At 46.1% G+C, this 19742-nt stretch overlaps 2 protein-coding genes across 2 annotated transcripts; both read right to left on the reverse strand.

Moving 5' to 3' along the window:
* Positions 1 to 4915: 4915 nt before the first annotated feature.
* On the reverse strand, positions 4916 to 9511 carry ctss2.1 (cathepsin S, ortholog2, tandem duplicate 1). Its single transcript, XM_037454020.2, has 8 exons — positions 9354 to 9511; positions 7998 to 8128; positions 7766 to 7888; positions 7382 to 7534; positions 6623 to 6847; positions 5958 to 6123; positions 5722 to 5824; positions 4916 to 5253 (listed from the first exon to the last, which is right to left on the reverse strand). The coding sequence occupies exons 1-8, from the start codon at positions 9370 to 9372 to the stop codon at positions 5154 to 5156; spliced, it is 1020 nt and encodes a 339-aa protein (XP_037309917.2). The 5' UTR covers positions 9373 to 9511; the 3' UTR covers positions 4916 to 5153.
* Positions 9512 to 10802: 1291 nt separating this feature from the next.
* Positions 10803 to 19510, reverse strand: ctsk (cathepsin K). Its single transcript, XM_037454021.2, has 8 exons — positions 19260 to 19510; positions 18326 to 18455; positions 16031 to 16153; positions 14795 to 14947; positions 13723 to 13941; positions 12126 to 12291; positions 11585 to 11693; positions 10803 to 11483 (listed from the first exon to the last, which is right to left on the reverse strand). Exons 2-8 carry the CDS (start codon positions 18452 to 18454, stop codon positions 11384 to 11386), a joined length of 999 nt encoding a protein of 332 aa, XP_037309918.1. The 5' UTR covers position 18455; positions 19260 to 19510; the 3' UTR covers positions 10803 to 11383.
* Between the last annotated feature and the right edge of the window lie 232 nt (positions 19511 to 19742).

Consider the following 19742-nt stretch of genomic DNA (forward strand, 5'->3'; position numbering starts at 1 on the left):
AATTCTCCCGTCTTAGCATGTGTTTCCATGTGACGGTTTCCCAGGACTGGATTGCGTTGTAGCCCGGGAATTATCGGGAGGGTTTTATGTAGCGTCCGAGACTCCCAGCTGTCAATCAATGTGAAGACGGTCCCGCCTTGAATGAATCAGAGTTTTCAAGTGGGGGGGCGGGGGGGCGCTGCATCTCGCACGCCAGGACGGGATCAATAAACACAACTAGGATGCAGAAACGGACTCGTTGGTGCAACTGTCTCTAGCTTTAAAGACTCTGACTGAGCTTCCAATTGAAAGCTCCACAGCCATTTTTTTTTTACTCCAAAAATCAAGCCAAAAATCAAGAGAAGTGAGAAGAAAAAGAAATGGAAAATTCAACACAAAGGCTCCGTGGGGAAGAGCGACACAATGTATAGTGACATTGTAGTGTTTCGTCTTTCCACTCACCTCCAGGTAACTGTCCGCACCTCAATCACAAAACCTGTTTTTTTTTTTTACAGATGTCTAGAAATTGGAGGAATGTGATTCTTTCAGCCCTTTTTTGTACAGATTTCAAGCACATCGCTCTATTTATAGAAACACGATGGAAGCGCGGGGCAGTTTGTTTCAGCCCCGCTGACCCGCTAAAAAGGTCATTTTTTTGGTCCACAAAGGAACGGCTTTAACATGCCTCCTTATAGCCAGTAGTTAAATCAAACCAACAACGTCTCAAATGCAATTGCAGATCTGATCAATGTATTTATTACTGAACTTGTGTATTTATTGTTTTCTTTTTTTTTTTTCCTTTCCTCTATTTATTTGGTTATTTATTTATGCTATCTATATACTGTAAGTATTTATTTAACAATGCTCTGTATGTCTGTGTGAAACTGAAGACTTTTTCTGATGGGCACTTTTAGCTGTAGAATCCCATCGTAATACCAAAGATTAACATTGCCTCCCTGAATGTACGGCCTGAATCCTTAACCCCCCCCCCACCCCACCCAACCCCAACCCCAACGCCCCCCAATTCAGCCCGACCCACCCCGTGATGTTGCGTATCTCTCTCTATCTTTAAGGCCTGGCCTTTGTTTTGTTTTGCTTTGATTTTTCGTAGAATAACGGGGATTTCTTTACTCTTGCAAATGTCTCTGCGGTTCGCTCTCAAACGCCGAGGCCAAAGCTTGTTTGAATGTTGTGATTCTACTTATGAATAATGCTATGAACAATAACAATAACAACGCCGACGAGCGTCTGAGGACCCACTGAAGCCACCATTGAGGGCCCCCCCCCCACCCCCCCCGATCCCCCCGCCACCTTCACCTGCCCCCACCCCCACATCCCGAGTGCAGCGCAGACACTCCTGTCTTTGTCCAACTCTGTGTGATCTCACCGTCCTCCACATCCTCGGCCCTTCTGCCAGTTGTCTCAGTTCCAAGAGGGTTCGTCTTCTTCTGGGCTTCTTTGGGATTTTTGGTTCTTAGGTGCTAAAGGCTTTAGGATTAGCTCCTGGACTATCAAAGTTCTTAAAGCGTGTTCCCTCTTGTGGGGGGGGGGGGGATCTTGGATTTTTGGTTCCTAGGACTAATGGTTTTAGGTGTTGTTCCTGGACCTTTGGGATTCTCTCGGTCTCAGAGCCTGTCCGTGGTCTTCTTAGGTTCTTCCGGGTTCATTCCTCATCTCGTTTTGAGGCATCTCAGATTTGTAGTTTTTGTTCTTGCCGACTTCTAAAGGGTTGAGGAGTATGTTGTTCCTCTGTTAGGGCTCTGCACTCGTGTTACAAGGCGTCCGGGGCCCTACAAGAGCGTTCGTATCCATTTCCTGATCCTCGGGGGGGGTTATCTTGGAGTTCATTCCAGGTTCTCTTGGGGTGTTTGGTTTCCCACAGTACCTCCCACAGGCTCATGTGATTTGATTTTCCTGCATTTGTTGTGGATGCATAAATGAGGAGAAAAACAGATCCTCTGATCCCAAAGAGTGGCAAGGTTAGCTTTTCCTTTTGCAGTCCTCTCTCTCTCTCTCTCTCTCTGTCTTTAACGTTGGGAGGGGGCGGATTGCCGGGGCCCCCTTCACAGCGTGCACTTGAAAGACGGGCGGTCATGAAAGAGGCCATCGACTTTTTCGTGCACATCAAAGGGGAGGCTTTTTTCATCCCGTCTCCTCTCTGGGTATCTGGTCTGGGGTCCGCTCCTGGCCAGACCTGTGGGCTTTAGGGGGCATTCAAAGGGGGCGGAGGGGGGAGGGGGAGGGGGGCATCAGAGAGGAGGCTGAATCATCCAGAATGAGGAGAGCTGTAGTGTGTGTGTGTGTGCTTGTGTAGGAGACATGAGACATGGGAAGGGGGGGCTGTTAAGAGGAAAAGGAGGTGTTGGAGTAGTGGGGCGAGGAGCTGAATTAAACTTTAATGAGCAACAATTGTAAGCATGCTGAGAGCGAGGGGGGGGGGGGGGGGGAGCGATGGAGTGGGAGGGGGGGGGGGGGGGCTTTCTACAGGGGGAAGAAAAAAAAAAATACAAATACGAGATCTTTGAGGCTCGTCCCCCAACCTCTGCACACCACCGTCATCGTATCAAAGCTGAGGTGACACCTTTCCGCTTCCTCTTTGTCTCCCTCACTGGGAGCCTAAAATGGAGACAGAGCTTTTTGTATTGAGCCACCTTCTGCTCCGTGTCAAGCGGGGAAGCTCTTCCCTTTCTGTACAGATGGGGGGGGGGGGGGATCAGCATTTGAGCCTGCGGCACCCCCTAGTGGCTTTTCTAGTGACTTTACTCAACGACAAAAAGAAGAACCGAGTCTTGGCAGCCGAGGCCGTTGAAGAGCAACCGTGAGGGCAGCAGGAATGAAGAAATGGCAGAACTGGAAGCTCATGGTGACTTTCAGAGTAAAAAAAGACCAAAAAAAATAAATAATAATAATAATGTTTGAAACCAAAAAGAAACAATAACCAAAGATCGATGGGTAACTGCTGAATGGTTATGTATCATGGGTAGTTTTAGTAGTTCAGAGCCATCGTAGCACTCAGAGGATTCAACAAAAGCACCAGTGGGGTTCTGCCCGCTGATTATTTATGTCACAAAAAAACAGTGTTGTGTTCAGCCGGAACTGAGAAACTGACATGAGGCAGTGTCTTCAGATGGAAGTCTTATGACTCTGTGAAACCCCAGTGTCCCCCCCCCCCCCCCCTCCCCCTCCCCCACCCCCCCCTTCCCACCCTCACCCTCATGTGTACATGAAGACTTTACCCATCTACCTCAACTGTGTGAGATGTTGTGTGGCCACGATATTCCTTAACCAAAGAACCCATCCTGTCAGGGTGTCTGACTATCTATCTATCTATCTATCTATCTTGTCTGTCCATCCGTCTCTTCTTCACGCCTTTTACTCCAAAAACCAAATGTGCTGGAATCAATCCGTAACGGGGGGGCCAAACAAGCCCCCCCCCCGTCCAGCCAAAGCTTGAGTCCAGTATGCTAGTGTCCCCATCGGTACATGTTTCTGTATATAAATAAAATCATTCTCAAGACCAAAAAAAAGAAGGGAGGTGACAATCCAAGCAAGGAGGATCTTGCTGTAATCAAACGTTGCCTATTCCTTGTTTTTTTTTTTCAACAAAAAAAAAAAACAGATTGCTGTGACTTGCTGTAACAGAAAAAGCCCAAAAATCAAGCGCTCATCCAAAAATAAAAAAGGTCGGAGGAGAAAGAAGCTATTTTTCCACATTTGTAAGCCACCCCTTCAACACCTGTTTTTTCCAAATGTTTAGTGTAGTTGAAATACTGTTTGATCCCACTGTTGTAAGTAGGAATTAATTAAATCCATACAAAAAGCTTTAAACGGGGAAGAGTTGAGGGAAATATTATATTTGAGCGAGTCTGACTTTCCTCAGCTTGGACTCGACCCACCATGCTTTATCGTGCCATTCTTGTCCATGTGTTAGACTTACTAATGAATGTGGCTAACCAACCAAAGGCTTTAAAACAAAAAAAAAGATACACAACACTTTAAACGTCAATCATGGTGGGACATTTTGTATCAACAACTAAAGAAAATCCCTTTGAATACCTCATGTGAAAATTGTTTGTTGTGATGTTGCACTAAAAAAATAAAAATGACTCATTTGTAACCCAACGCTGTGCTCTGGTTGACTTTATTCTGACCTTCCTTCAGGTGCCCCCATCTCTAAAAGGCCCGAGACGGACAACGACAGGCTCTGAAAACGGTGTCATCCACTAGGCCGACTTTGCAGTCATTAACCCTTAACTTTTTGAAATCCCCTTAATAAACCCTGCTGGTGATGTTACAGTTGATGCCATTTCAAAAGCACAGTGTTAAATATCTGCTGCTCTCGGGTCTTTTTTTAACCAAATGAGACGTGTCGTGCAGTGAGCTTTAAATGAATTAGCTCCCCTAGCTATCAGTAGGTGCACGTTCAATGACAGACGCTATGATGTGATAATATATGCTGGTTAGTGTCTGAAGCATTTGACTCAATACGAGAAGTGGATGTTGCCATCTTGGATTTTTTTTTTTTTTTTTTTTTTGCTACCAGAACTGACACAAGAGCAAAGAAGCGCAACTGAAGGCTGAGGATCGAAACGCTGCAGTTAGCTGGAGACACGCGACGTTCATGTTGCAAGACGAAAAAACATTGCACACCTCCAAACGTCTCCATGGCAGCGACCTACTAAGCCCCGCCCACCAGCCAACGCTTCCCTTTGGTCAATTTGACTCTTAAGTAGGCCTTCATTTCATTGAAGACTTAAATTTAGAGATTGAGACCATATGACCAATGTTTACTGGGGAAATAAATCAAGGGAAGTAGTCATTTTCCCATAGAATTCTACACAATTCAGCATTAGAAAGAAGGCAAACTGAAGGAACTGTCACGCACTTGCATTTCCTTTGCAAACTGGAGTTTTGAAAAAGTACTAAAAGCCGGCGATTACGGTGTATAAATGTCTCTTTATTAAAGATTCAAAACAAACGCATACAAACACAGTTAAAAACAGGTTCAATATCTAAGATTTAAAGATTTACCATGTTTGACTTTTCTACTTTAAAAAAAAGGTGCATTAAAAAGAGTTTTAAAAACAAAACGTAGAAAAAATGGTTTAATCAATGTGGAGTTAAACTGTAAATGTACTGTATGAGTGAAAGAGAAGGGATCTGCTGGGTTCCCTCTACATGGTGGGGTAACAGCCCCACAGAGCGATGCCACACTGGTTCTTCTTGTTGCGAGCCATCCGGATGTAGCCCCCGTCCCCGAACCGATCTCCCCAGCTGGATCCAAAGAGCAGACACAGAAAAAAGGTGAAACTTTTGAGCAATTGAAGATGACCAGAAGAGCCACTCGCGTGCATCATTAGCGCCTCGTGCTAGTTAAGCTTAGCATTCACTGTTTTCAGTGTTACATTTAGCATTAGCTTGACAATGAGCGTTTATGGTTGGAGTCTGATTAGAAGCTAAATGGATTTCTCATTTTTTTATGAAGTTGATTCCACTCTTTATGAAAATAGAATAATGTCTCCACTTCATTGAAACTTCCTTCTTCTCGCTTAAGCACCATTTAGCATTTAGATCAACCTCGTAGTCTGAGCTGATGGCCGTTTGAGAGGAAGATGTTTATGGTGCTTTTGGGTCAACCACTAAAGGTCAAACCTGCTGTGCTTGTTAATGCAGAGGATCTTCCAGTCCCGCCCCCCCCCCCCCCTGCCCCCCCCCTGCCCCCCCCCTCAGCACACGTCCTACCTGTTCTTCACCAGCCAGAAGTCCTCTCCGTTCAGCGTGCCGTAGCCCACGGCCAACACGCCGTGGTTCACTTTCAGGGTGCAGCTCGCGTCATCGTACACTCCTGGAAAAAAAAAAAGGCAAGTTTTAAAAATAATAATAATAATAATAATTGCCCGTTTATCATGTTCTGGCTTATTTTAAAACGTATTCAAAGTCCCGTGAGCAGAGAGGGGAGCATGCGATGCGCGACGCACCGCTCCGGTAGAAGGCGAATCGGGGCCGCGTGGCGTCGATGGCCACGGAGATGGGTCCGACGGTGGCGAGCGCCTCCTTCAGGGCCGCCTCGTCCCCTTCCGGCAGGAAGCTGTACCCGGAGCAGTTGGCGGCGCGCTGCGCGGCGTCGTAGCGGCACTGCTGCGACTGCGGGCGAGAGGACGGACCGGGGTCACAACCGGTGCAACACAATGTTTGCATCGGATAACTTTCACTTTGTATCTGTGCCTAACAAATAAATGCTAAATATTCATGTATTCATATCACATTTATAAATATATAAAAAAATCAATGATGCAATGCAATGCATATCGGTAGATGTCGAGCCGTATCTCCCTCAAGCATCCCAAAGGTGGGAGGATTTTGCTCAGTCTCTAACTAACTAAATATGGGAAACAGAATATATTTCATATTTTATAGTCGGTGTTACAGCTCCCTGTGATTTAACAGTCTGTCACGCAGGTGATAAACATCATGTCCTGTATTATTAACCTGGATTTACAGCTGCATACAAAGTGTGTATATTTGAGCTGACCTTTTGTTGCCATTTTTTCTTTTTTATTCCTCATATTCCACGTTGGTTTTCCCCCCCCCCCCCCACCCCCCCGACGCGTCTTCGTGCGGTCGGATTAAAGCCGTTACTCACCTGTCCTTTGTACGGGTACGAGGTGTCCGAGTCGATGCCCTGGTTGTCGCGGACGTACTCGAAGGCTTTGTGCATGAAGCCGCCGTTGCAGCCGTGGTTTCCGTACTTTCCGGAACAGTCCACCAGGTTTTGGGGGCTGAGGTCCACCAGCTTCCCGGTTTTCTTGGCTAGCTGGCCCTCCAGGGCCCCGACGGCACTGAAGGCCCAGCAGGAGCCGCAAGCACCCTGGATTCAAAAGGGGGGGGGGGGAGTTATTGGGGCGCTGTTCACACGCCGACATTTCATTTCCTGGGTTATTATCGCATAAGTTACAGCTGAAACGCTTCACATTTCCATGTTTGGCAGCACAACACCAGTTTGTAAAAGATGCAGCCAGCAGAGTTTAAGAGGTTAAAGAACCGACTCTTTGGGAAATGTCCTTGTTGATCTATTATAAATAAACATGCCAAATCAATACTTCTTCACATTGTAATTCAACTTTTTATACCTCACGTAATTTTGACTTATCACACCAGGATCTGAAGTCACTAATTGATGATAATCGATTTTAGTGTTTTTAATGGTTTAGGCCTTTTTTTGTAATGGGACACATTGGCCTTCTCATGTTAGTGTTTTTTTTACATACTTGAGTTATAAATAGTTATTTATTGTACCATAAGTGGTTCTTAAATATCCCTTTTGACAGATTACAAGACAGAAACCGATTCAAGATGACCTCGATGGGAACCCAGATGGGGGGGAGGGGGGGCTTTTCTTTACCTGCATCTTGACGCTGGTGACGCAGCCCTTCTGTCTCCAGTCCATCTCCTCGGGTACGTGGGCGCCGGACGCCCCCGCGAAGGTGGATGTCGCCCTCTGGATGTCGGTGGGGGGACTGAGTGTTGCGTAAAACTGCAGGACCTCCTCTGGCGTCTGTGGGGAAGGACGCGAGAGCAGCGCTGGGATCAGTTCATGGAAACGACTTTGTTCACGTCACTTTTTAATCCTGATTGGAGTGAAAGTCATCATCTAACGGCGTGATCAGGGACTATTTAAATCTTTGTTTGTTGTTATAATTATTGATATTTATGTTGCAATATGTTGTTATAATTATACATATGCTGTTGGGGGGGGGGGGGGGGGCGGGGAGCGAGTGTGTCTCACCAAGTCGCCCATGAAGTTCATGCTCAGGTCGTAGGTGTGGATTCCCATCGAGGCCTCCAGGTTGTGCACGCTGATGAGCCTCAGGTTGCTCTCCCACAATTCCCTGCGGCGCACATCCTCCACCTCAACACACGAGTGGGTGCATCGGGTCAGATATCGTTTAAGTTAATGATTTACGCCTCAAATAGACTCAAACCACCCTCCCACCCTCTTTGTTATTTTAATTGCACACCTTGTTCTGGTACTGTTTCTCATGCGTCTTCTTCCACAGCTCCCAGTGGGCGTCCAGCTGGCTGTCAAACATGGCCGCCGCCGCCGCCCCGACACACAGCGAGACGAGCAGCAGGCTCCCCAGCATCGGGCCTGGAAATCGCACAGGGGCCACGTGAGAGGGTCACACGGGTCAGCACGCTGTCTCACCTGTGAGCACTTCTTCCCATGTGAGAAGGGTGGTGGCGTTCGGAGGAGGGTCAACGTGTCGGAGGAATCAGTGGCGACGCGACCTGCTCGGAGTTTGAAGGTCAAAAGAGAAAGCTCTGAAATCTCTTTTGTTGTTGTTGTTGTTGTTGTTTTGGCTCTTATTGAATGAGGTCAGAATATATCTTTGTATCGCTCCATGAATGAGAGAATGCTGCCATATGAACATATAAATTAAAAAAAACAAAGTTCTGGCCATGTCTGTGGTAGTAACACGGTGTGTAAGTGTATTGTTGTATGTTGCCGTGGATTCGGGCTGTTAGTCGAGTCCGTTTTAAACATCCTGATCCCCCCGCGTGTAACATGATACCGCCGCAAGCTTCGTGTGAGCGTTGGAGATGGGCTTCTGATGCAGAAGGCCGAGCATCACTTCCTTCAAACTGAAAAAGCTCCTGACATGTCAAATAAATCCCCAGAGTGAGGCAATCACCAGGAGAACAGAACCGAAACTATATGAACAAGCAGGAAATCTGAACGAAGAACAGAGAATCAGCAATTAACAAGTAGAGAAAAAAAGAGAAAAAAAATCAGGACTGAGTGTGTTCAAGCGTTCACTGTGTAGATCTGCAACCGGAAGTGTTTCAAGATGACTGACAGCTAAAAGGTTTAAGATGACTGTAAAGTCACCTGATAGCAGACTGACTCCATACCAAAACACAAAATGAACCCAAAGCTACAAAGCCTCAAATGTCCCGAACAATCACCACAATCTGACACGCTGTCGACTTCTCCTACGTCATCAGTCCGTGGAGTTCTCTATTGGTCACTTTCATGCACACATTTCACAGGTACTAATAATAAAGCGACATTTCCTGCTGGGGGGTTAATGTGCAACACGTTGAAGGCCTGAGGAAATAATACAACATGTTTAAAGTCTTTATAACCCCCTCCAAGACCCACCAGACCTCCGTGTAACAACGTTATAGCAAATATTACTTCTCTCCACTTTGATCAACACGACGAGGCAAGAAACGCGTGTTAAGCCTCAACAAGACGAAAGTAAAAGCAGATCAGATATTTGTTTCATCACCTTTAACATGAAATCAACGCTAAAGGCCGAGCATTCGTGCGAATTCGTGTGTGTTGATATAAAAGTTTCTTTTTAACTTGCCTTGAACGGTCGCTGTCATCGCTGCTTCTCCGCTTTAAACAACCTGCCGTGTTTTCGCTGCTGGCTCCTTATGAGGAAACGCGTCACGTGACAGGCGGCCGCGCTTCCTCATCAGAAACCGAAAGCGATGGTTTTCGCCTGAAGCCTCCGAAAAGTGAGCGAGCCACGACAACGAGGCGCCTCCGAAGCCTCAGAATGAAACTAGACAACACGACTGGATTGCGTTAAACCAAAGGGGAGAGGCTTCGTTGTCTTATTTTGTGTCAAAACACATACATTAAAAAAAATATATATATTTTCATTAAAAAGTCTAGAAGTGCAACAGCGACTCTCAGAGGCTGCGATGGGAATTACAGCCCATAATGCAAATACATTGGAGGGAACAAATACAGGATTATACAGATTTATTATAGATTTAACAGGGTTAAATGTTCAATCAAAAGTCATTTTGTGTGCTTAAATTCCTCAATTAACGTTAACAAAATAGAATGAGCAAATTGTAGCTCTTAAATTGTACTTAATAATGGCTCTTATCTATAGCTAAAGTTGTAAATTGGCTTTTTAAAATGAAATTGCACTTGTTTCTTCTTCTTCTGAGTTTGTCTCCCTATGTTTGAAATGCACTTATTGTAAGTCGCTTTGGATAAAAATAGCAGCTAGATGACATGTAATGCAATGTCATGTATAAATGGTATTTCAAAGGTAGGTAAAAGGGATTTTTGTGTAAATAAAAAGTGGGAGATGTCTAAACAAAAGAATTCAGCGTTGAGATGTAGGCTGTTGAAGTGATGCTTCTGGAGTGTATGTCCAGTTTGACCTCACGAAAAGTCAACGCGCTTTATGTAGTTTGATTTGATAATCACACCAAGCTTTGATATCTATGTTAAACTGTTTTTTTTAACATCAATTCATACAAGATTATGGCAAAATCTCTTCACCAAAATTAAAGCTAAAACTGATCAAATAAGACGTCAAATATTTTCCGTTATTCTGCTTGTTATCAGCTCAAACTCCTATGATTTCCTGTCAATCAATTATTGCTATTATATAGGTTTATTTTCATGAACATTATGTTCTGACCAGTTAAGTAACACATTGTGTTAATTACTTCAAACAGCAGGTTCTTCACATAGCAGATCTATCCAAGTTTGCAGAGTAACTAACTTTTCTTCTGGAAGCCTTTAAAATAAAAAAAATAAAAATAAAAAAATAAAATCATAAAGAGAACAACTTAAAAAGTGCTCAATTTAAGATTCTGATCTTTAATATATTAGCAGCCTCTGTAAGCGCTGTTAGCTTCTAGCCTGCTCAGCTGTTGCCTCATTGAGAGCCAACTCTTTAGACTCCTCTAAAGATGGTATGTTCATTTATTGTAGGACATAATTTTCTATCATCATTTTCACTATACATCAGCTCTTTTTCTGCATTAAAAAAAATAAATTCAGATGATTAATTTTACTTCAAAAAGGAACCTTTATTCATAGAAAACACCAATTTACAGTTTGCTCATCAGAAACATTCTGAACAGAAAAACAAAATCGACATGATCAAGAATAAAAATGTGAAACGTTTAAAGAACTGATTGCGTGGAAAGAGAAGCTCCCATTGCCCAGCAATGTTTCCCATCACAGCACAAACTGTAATTGAGCAACTCCCAGCCAGATCGGTAGTTTAATTCGGCACTTAACCAACCAGTGATCTGGTTTGAGGTCGCCGGCGCCCTGCCCCGGAGGTTCGGGGTGTGTTTGTGGAGCAGACCAGGGTGGAGGTCTATACTGGGGTTCAAAGTGCTTACAACAACTCAGGATAAACCAAAACTATCCTCCTCACACACACCGTGAAGGAGTCCAAGACCTCATCAATCCAGAAGAGCTTCCTTTAATGCACAACGTTTCAGAAATAAAAAGGAACCCTGATCAAATAAAACCTTTGGTTACTGTTTAAGGGCTTGGTGAGTTGGACTCGTGTGGTTGTGCGTTCTTGTGTGTAGTAGTCACAGCAAAGCCCCCCCCCCCCTTCTTTCGTCCTCCTCACACGACGGGGTAGCTGGCGAGGTTGGCGATGCCGCACAGGTTGCCGCGGTTACGTGCCATCAGGACGTAGCCCTTCTTGCCCCAGGTTTGGCCCCAGCTGTCAAAAAAAAAGAGAGAGAGACGCATCAGAGTTGCCACCCGATGCCACTCAAGTGGTGGTGATGATGATGATGATGGTGATGATGATGCTTCCCCCACCTGTTCTTGACGATCCAGAATTTCTTCCCCTTGGGGGTCACTCCGAAGCCCACGGCCAGCACGGCGTGGTTGATGTCGTCCTTGTTGCAGGCGCTGTCGTAGTAGATACCTGCGCGCAAGATGGCAGGAGAGGTGAGAGTGAGCGAGGGAGAGTACCTGAGCTGCACGGAGCTCTGGAAACGACAATTCGAGAGCCGCCTCGAAAGTATGTTCCGCGCTGTTGTTCCCGTGTGGTCGTCCGTTTCCTCTTCTGGTTCGGCTGACTACAATCGTTCACCAAAAAAGGTGCTGAGAGCAGCTGCATTCATCACTGACTGACCATTCAAACATGCCCGAGGAACTCGGGGGAACCAAGTGAGTGCCTGGAAGTCACGTGAGAAGTATTGAAAATAACACGTCGACTTGCGTAACAACACACTCGTGTTTTTGTTTTACTGCTCTGTCCACCTTTCCCTCTTGATGGTGCATCGTTCAATTCAGAAAGAGCTGCCTTTCACGTCATCAGTTGACCCTCCTGGACGTCCCTTCGTCCCTCACTGACCTCTCTGGTAGAACTGGAAGGTGCCGAGCCCGGCGTCGATGCCCACAGAGACGGGGCCCACTTTGCTCAGAGCCTGAGCCAGCTTCTGCTCGCTGCCCACCGGGATCTCCTTGAAGCCTTTGCACTGCACGGCCATGCCAGACGCGTTGTAGCGGCACGGCTGGTCCTTTCGGGGGGGGGGGCAAAAAAGGCGAGGAGGGAGACAGCGTGTTAGCAACCCGAGGAGCACAACGCTTCACATTCAAGAGACGCGCTGGTTGCGGAAAAAAAAGGTCACGGGGCCGACTCTCGGAAACAAAAAAAAGCAATCATTTGAAACAATTCAAAGCGAAAACGTCTCGATAATGAAAAAACAATAATGCGTCACATGCACAGCTCACGTGGCGTTGTGTGCCTCATTAATGCGTCAATGGTGTCCCAACTACCCGGAAGATGCGGCCTGAAATTATTTACGAGAAGTCGTACTTCCTCGTTCAGCCAACCGGCGATTCAAGAGCAATCTGTCTGTCGGAGAATTTACACCAAATGTTTTCTGAGAATCAACCTCCTGTTATTAATTATATTATTAATATCGCTGCTGCTTTAAAGGTCAACGTGGAATAACAGGTTGATTTTGCTCTCCTTGACACCTGATTGGGTGGAGTGTGACAACCTGAAAGTGAGGAACAAGCTTCGCTTTGTGCCTTTAGGTTGTGGTAAACCAACGGTTTCTGCAAAACGTGCAAGCTTCTCTTTTTTTATGCTTGTTGCTTTAAAATAACTGTTCAGGTTAGTTGTTTTTGCTGTTGATAGATTGTTGTTAGAGAATATACAAAATGCTTTTTCATCAACATTGTTTTTGTCATTTCTTTGCTTTTCATCATTTTGTGTTTTCTAATATTGTAACGTTTTAAGACCATGCTTTTATGTTCAATATGAAGGTAGCTAGCAAACTCTTAGCTTAGCATAAAGACAGGAAACAGGTGGGAACAGTTAGCCTGTCTCTGTCCGTAGTCCTTTGTACACTTTACATCCAGTGTTTAGTTAAACAAACACATATTTTTTTTGCTTTAGAGGTGTTTGCTGCCGATGTTTTAACCTTTGGTTTTTGGGTGCTGGTGGGGCCATAAGTCAGGAAACATTTCTCTGTTCCCTGTTGTTGCCTATCAGCATTGTTCACAATTACAAAACACATAATACAAATAAAAGAAGTTTGTATCTCACACGCTTCACACTGTTGGACTCTTCAAAAAAGTGAAATGCTTTCACTCCCTGTCAAAGCATCACGGTAACCGTAGATTAAAAGCTAAAAGCTCACAGCCGGATTCTCCTTTGAGTAAAAGTAACACACGCGTGACTGATTGTACTCGCGGGTTGCGGGTCACGCCACAGGATGTCACACAATCGTCACGTAACACACGACAGGGAAGAGAAAGAGATGTGGTCGAACCACGTGAGCGCCTTTACCCACCGAGTGGGGACACCGGTCACGCCTTTACCGACCGAGTGGGGACACCGGTCACGCCTTTACCCACCGAGTGGGGACACCTGTCACGCCTTTACCCACCGAGTGGGGACGTCGTGGCTGCGATACCCCGACCCTTCCCGCTCTGCTTACCTCCCCAACGTACGGGTAGGCCGCCTCCGAGTCGATGCCGCCGTTGTCCCGGACGTACTTGAAGGCGGTGGTCATGTACCCTCCTCCGCAGCCGCTGTTCTCCGTGACGCAGTCCACCAGGTTCTGGGGACTGAGGTCCACCAGCTTCCCCGTCGTCTTGGCCAACTGGCCCTCGAGGGCCCCGGCGGAACTGAAGGCCCAGCAGGAGCCACAGGAACCCTGCCGGGAGTCGGTGGGTGGGCGGGGGGGGGACAGGGAGAGCGAGGTGGTGAGGAATGAGAAGAAATGTGCACGTTCAAACAAACCAGGGGCCAGAGGTCAGGGAGCTGCAGACGTGTTAGTGGGCAAAGAGTGAAGTCAGACTGCTGCATTGTTCAAGGGGAACAGAAAGCCACTCAATGATTCCTGCGCTGCGGTTTGAAAGCCGTCCACCAGAGGGCGACGACGTCCTAACTCCTTGAACCCTCATAAAACCATTCATATTTAAATTAAATTTCACAAAATCTGAAAACTATGAACATGACACGTGTGCTTCAGTGCTTACTGAAGTGAAACTGTTTAATCTTGTCATATCAGCTCATGATCATGTCCGGTTTCCATACAGACGATTAGAGGTGCGTTCTCTTCGTAATTGAGGTCCTGGGAACGAGAGCGAGCTGCCTGACAATCGCAAAGATGCTCTCGAGGTGGCTTTCCTTTGAATTCACACAGGGGTTTGCAGTTATTCTGGCTGACTAGACCTCTCCTCTGCTTGAAGGCAGGGGAGGCCTTTGATGGAAATGTGTTAGCCACAAATCTGAGGCAGTAAAGCGATAGCTTCTGGAGGCTGCTTTGCACTCGAAGGTGGAGGCATCAAACGGACCGACCTTCTTTTTCTTCCCCCCTCGAGCTCTCTTGTGTTGTAAAACCCCAAAACGTATACTTTTCATTGGAGGAGAAAAGCGTTAAAGATGAGGAAAATAACTACAAAAGATGAAAAACTACACAGTTGAACCCGAACCCCAGAGTATTGTTTCAATGCGTCTATGTGCGCGTCGTGACGATGGAGATGCTTTGCCGGGCGACCTCTGACCTGGTCCTTCACCGGAGTCACCATGCCCTTCTTGCGGTAGTCGATGGATTTGGGGAGCGCCGACACCTCGTCGTCCAGATCCATGGGGAAGCGGCGCTCGCTGTCCATCGGCACCAGCAGGCCGGTCATCTTCTCGGTCACTTCCTCCGAGGTCTGCGTGAGCGGGGAGACACAGTCAAGGCTTTACGCGCTGTCCTCCAGAAAGGACAAGTTCATGAGGTACATTCTTTAAGGATTTAAGGAAGCTCCTCTTGGTTCTTGGAATAATCTTAGAAATAGAAAAGATGTGTTGTAACGGGAACAGGAACAGGAGAGGTAGAAAAATGTGGAGGAGATACAGAGTCGTTTTTCTGCACTGCACAAAAGGTCAAAAAGTGACACAAAAGTGCAAAGATACAAGGTAGAGATGGTTGTTATTTGTGTGAAGAAATCATTTAAATAATACGGTGCTAGTTATTATTATCAGAATTCCTCAGTGCTTTAATTAGTATGCAAGCCAAGAGATCACCAGACGAAGAAGAACACACCATCTGGTGCTTCTTCTTCGCTGCACTTAAGGACGAGATGAAAGTGGAAAAGCATCTTTTATCTCCCCGCCACCTGTTTCTACAAAAACATTTACATGTTCTTGTCACCATTAAATGAGCTTGTGATTTTTTTTTTTACCCATATTGCTTTCCACCCTTTGCACAATGTACGGCTTGTACAAAAAAACACCAGCAGTAAGAATTTGATGCTTTTCTTTTTCATACGTGGAAGAAATCCCGTTGTTTATATCAATGCATCCCGAGGCCTGTGAGCGGCAGTTCCTCAGCATGACAGATGGTATTTCTTTACTTCATTTACCTGAGACAGCCTCCTGGTGTTTACACCACAGCAGCTGGGCTGAGCCAGTAATGTTATTGTATCATAAATAACGATGAAACAGCGACGCGATCAAACCAAAACTGAGATTTTGTGGATAGGAAGCTCGGGCAAATGTCTGATTTCTCGGTCGGTGGCATTTAGCTGTCAGTTAATGTTCATGGGCCACGAACTCCATGACATTTACGTCTTTGTAGACGGTAAATTAGATTGGGGTTTTTTTTCACGTGGGTGACAGGAGAAGAAATAGACTTCCGAGAGCACAAATGTCAAAAAAACACGTTGGGGGGATGGTTTCAAGAGTGCAGAATGGGAAACAGAAAAGAAGAAAACCCTTTTGGCGAGTAACAGGAAGGTGAGCCTCGGACTCACCATGTCGCCCAGGTGGTTCATGCCCAGCTCGAAGGAGTGGATGCCCAGCGCCGCCTCCTGGTTGTGAGCCTCGATCATGAGCATGTTCTTCTCCCAGATGGCCCTGCGAATGCCCTCCTCATCCTGAGACAAACACACGTGCAGCTCTGAAGGTCGGGCACAAGAAAAAGTCTGCATTTCTTTACCCCGGATGTTTCGGAACGGTTCCTCTCTTTCTGTTTCTCGGACCCGACAGCTTGGGGAAATGAATGTGGGCAAATAGGGCAAATAAAAGTTGAATAAGCAGACAAAGGAGGCTTGCCTGCAGCCCCATTGCATTAATGAGGTCACTTTAACCAGCACACGTTCACACAGCGATCCCCCCCCCCACCAACTTAGCATTATGACTGAAGGAAGTTGCATCAACGTGTTGCTGTCTCCTTTATTTTTGTGTCTTTTATGTGCTGAGGGGGGCTGCTTTTGTTCAGCATTTGTTCCGTCTCAATTTGGGAGTAAGATACAGACGAGTGTTTGGTCGGTGACCTAAAAAACCTCCTCGCTCTTCTTGGTGTCGGTGGTCTTGACAACCATTAGCATAACTATAATGATTATTTTTATCTTAATATCCATTTCAGTAATGGAAAATGCAAATGATGCACAGAGACTTTGGTTCTATTCTATTGCTGTCAGTTCAAGGAGGGGTTGAAATAGAGGTAAATACTGATTGAAATCACATCACGAGAGAGAGAGAGAGAGAGAGAGAGAGAGAGAGCTGCTGACACAGACACACACCACTGTCAACATTAGACAATGACCACATTAACACACACACATTCAAATAAATGCATTCATGTGAACACGGATACGGATGTAAACAACACAAGAAGCACCTGTACGCCGACCCAGGTACAAGCAGCACTGTAGATTAAATCCACACACACACACACACACACACACACACGCTCCACAGCTGTGGAGGGGTGACCTCTAGCCAGAGGTGAAGAGGCCTAACAGATTTAACTGAGCTACGTTTTGTCTGCGGAATTCGCCGCCAGGAGATAAAAAAAAAGAACAAAAAACAACATTAAAAGATGTTATTGATTCTCTTTGTTGGATTTAACAGCTGACGGCTGAATGCAACCGGTTACCATCAAGTGAAAACTCATTTCCGTCCATGTGATTACAGTTAATAATCCCGATTAGATGTCTTTATTTGCCTGTTTAAGCCTAGACGGAATCTACTCACACTAGAAAAGGTCAGCTGGATAGAAATTGCTCTGCAGCCTGGTGCAAAAGACAAAGAGACTGAATGTCCTGCTTTACTTTTGCTTCTCTGGTCTCTGACTGGATCGGCCTTTTTCTTCTTTTTTTTTTTTACCAGGAAGTAGAGCAACCGGTGCTTTAATCTTATTTCTTATATTTTTATATTTCTTATTGATTTCCCTCAGCGCAGAGCCTATTTGATTCAAACGACCCCGCCGTGTGGAGGAGGAGCGGCTGCAGGGAGTCGAGCACAACGTGTGCACATCTCGTGAGCCCCGTTTCAACAGTGACGGCGTTTCTCTCGCATCGCCTGAAACTGAGTGCCGAGAGAGCAAGCTTTGTGCGCTGATATCGCCATGGCAACGAAAACACAAAACCACCATTTGCATGTTCATATTTAGACACTCGGAGCATCCAAGGTTGGGATTCCAGTCGCATCGTTGCGTTATTAACCTGAAACCATATAGTCCTTGCACCTCAAAATACGTCACTTTTGTTTTGTAAAATCTAAAATCACACGCTTGAAGGATCGGAGGAGGCAGAGCCTGGTTCCTGGCCTCAAATCAGCCGTGCAAGACGCTGAGGGAAGTTCTCCCGGGCAGCAGTTATGCATCTCTGCAAGCAAAGTGATCGGGGAAACGAGCCAGTAGTAGATCTCAAGCAACGACGAGCCACCTGAATCCTTTTCAGTGAGAAAACAAAAGTCCCGGAGTCAAGACTAAAGGTACTTTGGTGTTCCCTCAACAGAGCTTAGATGTATTCTTTAGAGACGAAATAACTTGAGGAGAAGAAAAGTAACTTCTTTGGTAAGTTTCTCGTCGCCGTGCTTATCATTCACCATGAAGAGTCAACGCTGAGTCACGGAGGCCTGCAGCTTTCACGTTTCCTTTTCACTGTTCAAGCATCAAACTGTGCAATCGTGTTTTCTTGATTTGGGATCACGGCGAGGCACCTTCGTAGAGGCGGCGTGCAACACGTTAACAGCTTCTTTTTTTTTTTATTCTGGTTTTAGCTAAACGTCACACACACACACACGAGCTGGCAGAGACTTACCAGGCCGTTGTATTCCTTCTGGTGGGTGGTCTTCCATTCCTCCCACCGGGCGTCCAGAGAGACCTGGTCCATGTGGCTCAGGGCCGAGGCCGCCAGCAGCAACAGGCACACGCACCCCCGCAGCAGCATTCTGCAGGAGGGCGACGGACGGGAAAAGGGCCGCATGTTACACAGCACAGCGAAGGTTAGACTGTCCTGGGGGATTGGGGGGGGGGGGGGGGGGGGGGCGACCTTGCACATCCTCTCCAGGGGTCACTGGCAGACAATTAGACCTTCTTTCCCTTTTTTTTTAGTTGTTTTGCTCACGAGGATTAACGTGATGACGAATGTTGTCCTGCAGCTGCATGGCAGACAGGCAGCAGAGAGAATCAAACTCAAGTAAGCAAATCATCAGTTTCTGTTTGAGTTCTCTTCTCTCTTTTTTTTTTTAGTGCTTTTTTAAACTCCAGACTTTAAAGATATTTCACAGCAGTCTGAACTATTTCCTACGCCCTTGCTTTACTTTTCTTTCCTGTCGTCCGTCCCTCATCAGCTTCTCCTCCTGTTCCTCTTTTCTTTTCTCACATCCTGCCTCCAGTCGGTATCTGCGTTCCAGTAAACCTGTTGGGATTAACTAAACCAAACACATCTTTGAGAGCTACGTCCTGCACAAATGTTGATTGTATCTAGTCTGGCTTCACTCCCGGTGATTTGATGGAAATGCCATTATTTAAACAGAGGGGTTTGATAATCTATGCAAATCATTCACAGTTAATCTGGAAAAACACAGAGAATCTGCCCATGGAAGTTCAAACCAATGCCTGTAGATGAAGAGAGTTCAGCACACATTTTTTTCATTATAGTGCGAAACAACATGGATCCCTTCAGACTTTAAAGGAGCCCTGTTCAAGAGGAAGGAATGCGCCAAACTCAAAGCAAAACAAGTCAAATGTACCTCAAGTCCAAAAGTCAAAGGGTCTGGCGAAGTTTTCCCCGAGTGCGACACCGTGTTTCCTCTACTGCCAAACTAGGTCTCAGTGTGCGTTTATATCAGCTGGATTTTGAGGAAGTGCAACGGCAGCTCCAGCTCAGGGGAGGAGTTTCTTTTTTTTCTTTTTCCTTTTCCCGGCAGGGGAATTACATCTGGTTTCACTTCGAATACCGAAGATCCCTTCAACAGATGATGTCAGGTGTCGGATTACGCAGCGGTGTCTGAAAAAACCTCCAAGAGGACCCCGACCCCCCCCCCCCCCCCCCACACACACACAACTGCATTCTGGGACACGGCTTGAGAAAGGAACAAAGATGGCGTCCCGAACCACACATATTCCCTTCCCTTTAAAAAACCATGAAACATCCCTTTATTCATCGGACCATTGTGAACATGTGCTTAGTTCTGAGGAATCCAAATGAGGGTCAAATGAGGGCGAAATCGACG

Source organism: Pungitius pungitius, chromosome 11, assembly GCF_949316345.1.
Source record: "Pungitius pungitius chromosome 11, fPunPun2.1, whole genome shotgun sequence".
Taxonomy (NCBI): domain Eukaryota; kingdom Metazoa; phylum Chordata; class Actinopteri; order Perciformes; family Gasterosteidae; genus Pungitius; species Pungitius pungitius.

Coding starts and splice junctions, on each gene's coding strand:
- ctss2.1 (XM_037454020.2), bottom strand. Junction 7,889..7,997: donor AGAAACAGTACCAGAACAAG/GTGTGCAATTAA, acceptor TCGTGTGTTGAG/GTGGAGGATGTGCGCCGCAG. Junction 7,535..7,765: donor TGAACTTCATGGGCGACTTG/GTGAGACACACT, acceptor CCTTCCCCACAG/ACGCCAGAGGAGGTCCTGCA.
- ctsk (XM_037454021.2), bottom strand. CDS start 18,454: ATGCTGCTGCGGGGGTGCGTGTGCCTGTTGCTGCTGGCGGCCTCGGCC. Junction 14,948..16,030: donor TGAACCACCTGGGCGACATG/GTGAGTCCGAGG, acceptor CCGCTCACGCAG/ACCTCGGAGGAAGTGACCGA. Junction 13,942..14,794: donor TGACTCCGGTGAAGGACCAG/GTCAGAGGTCGC, acceptor GACTCCCGGCAG/GGTTCCTGTGGCTCCTGCTG.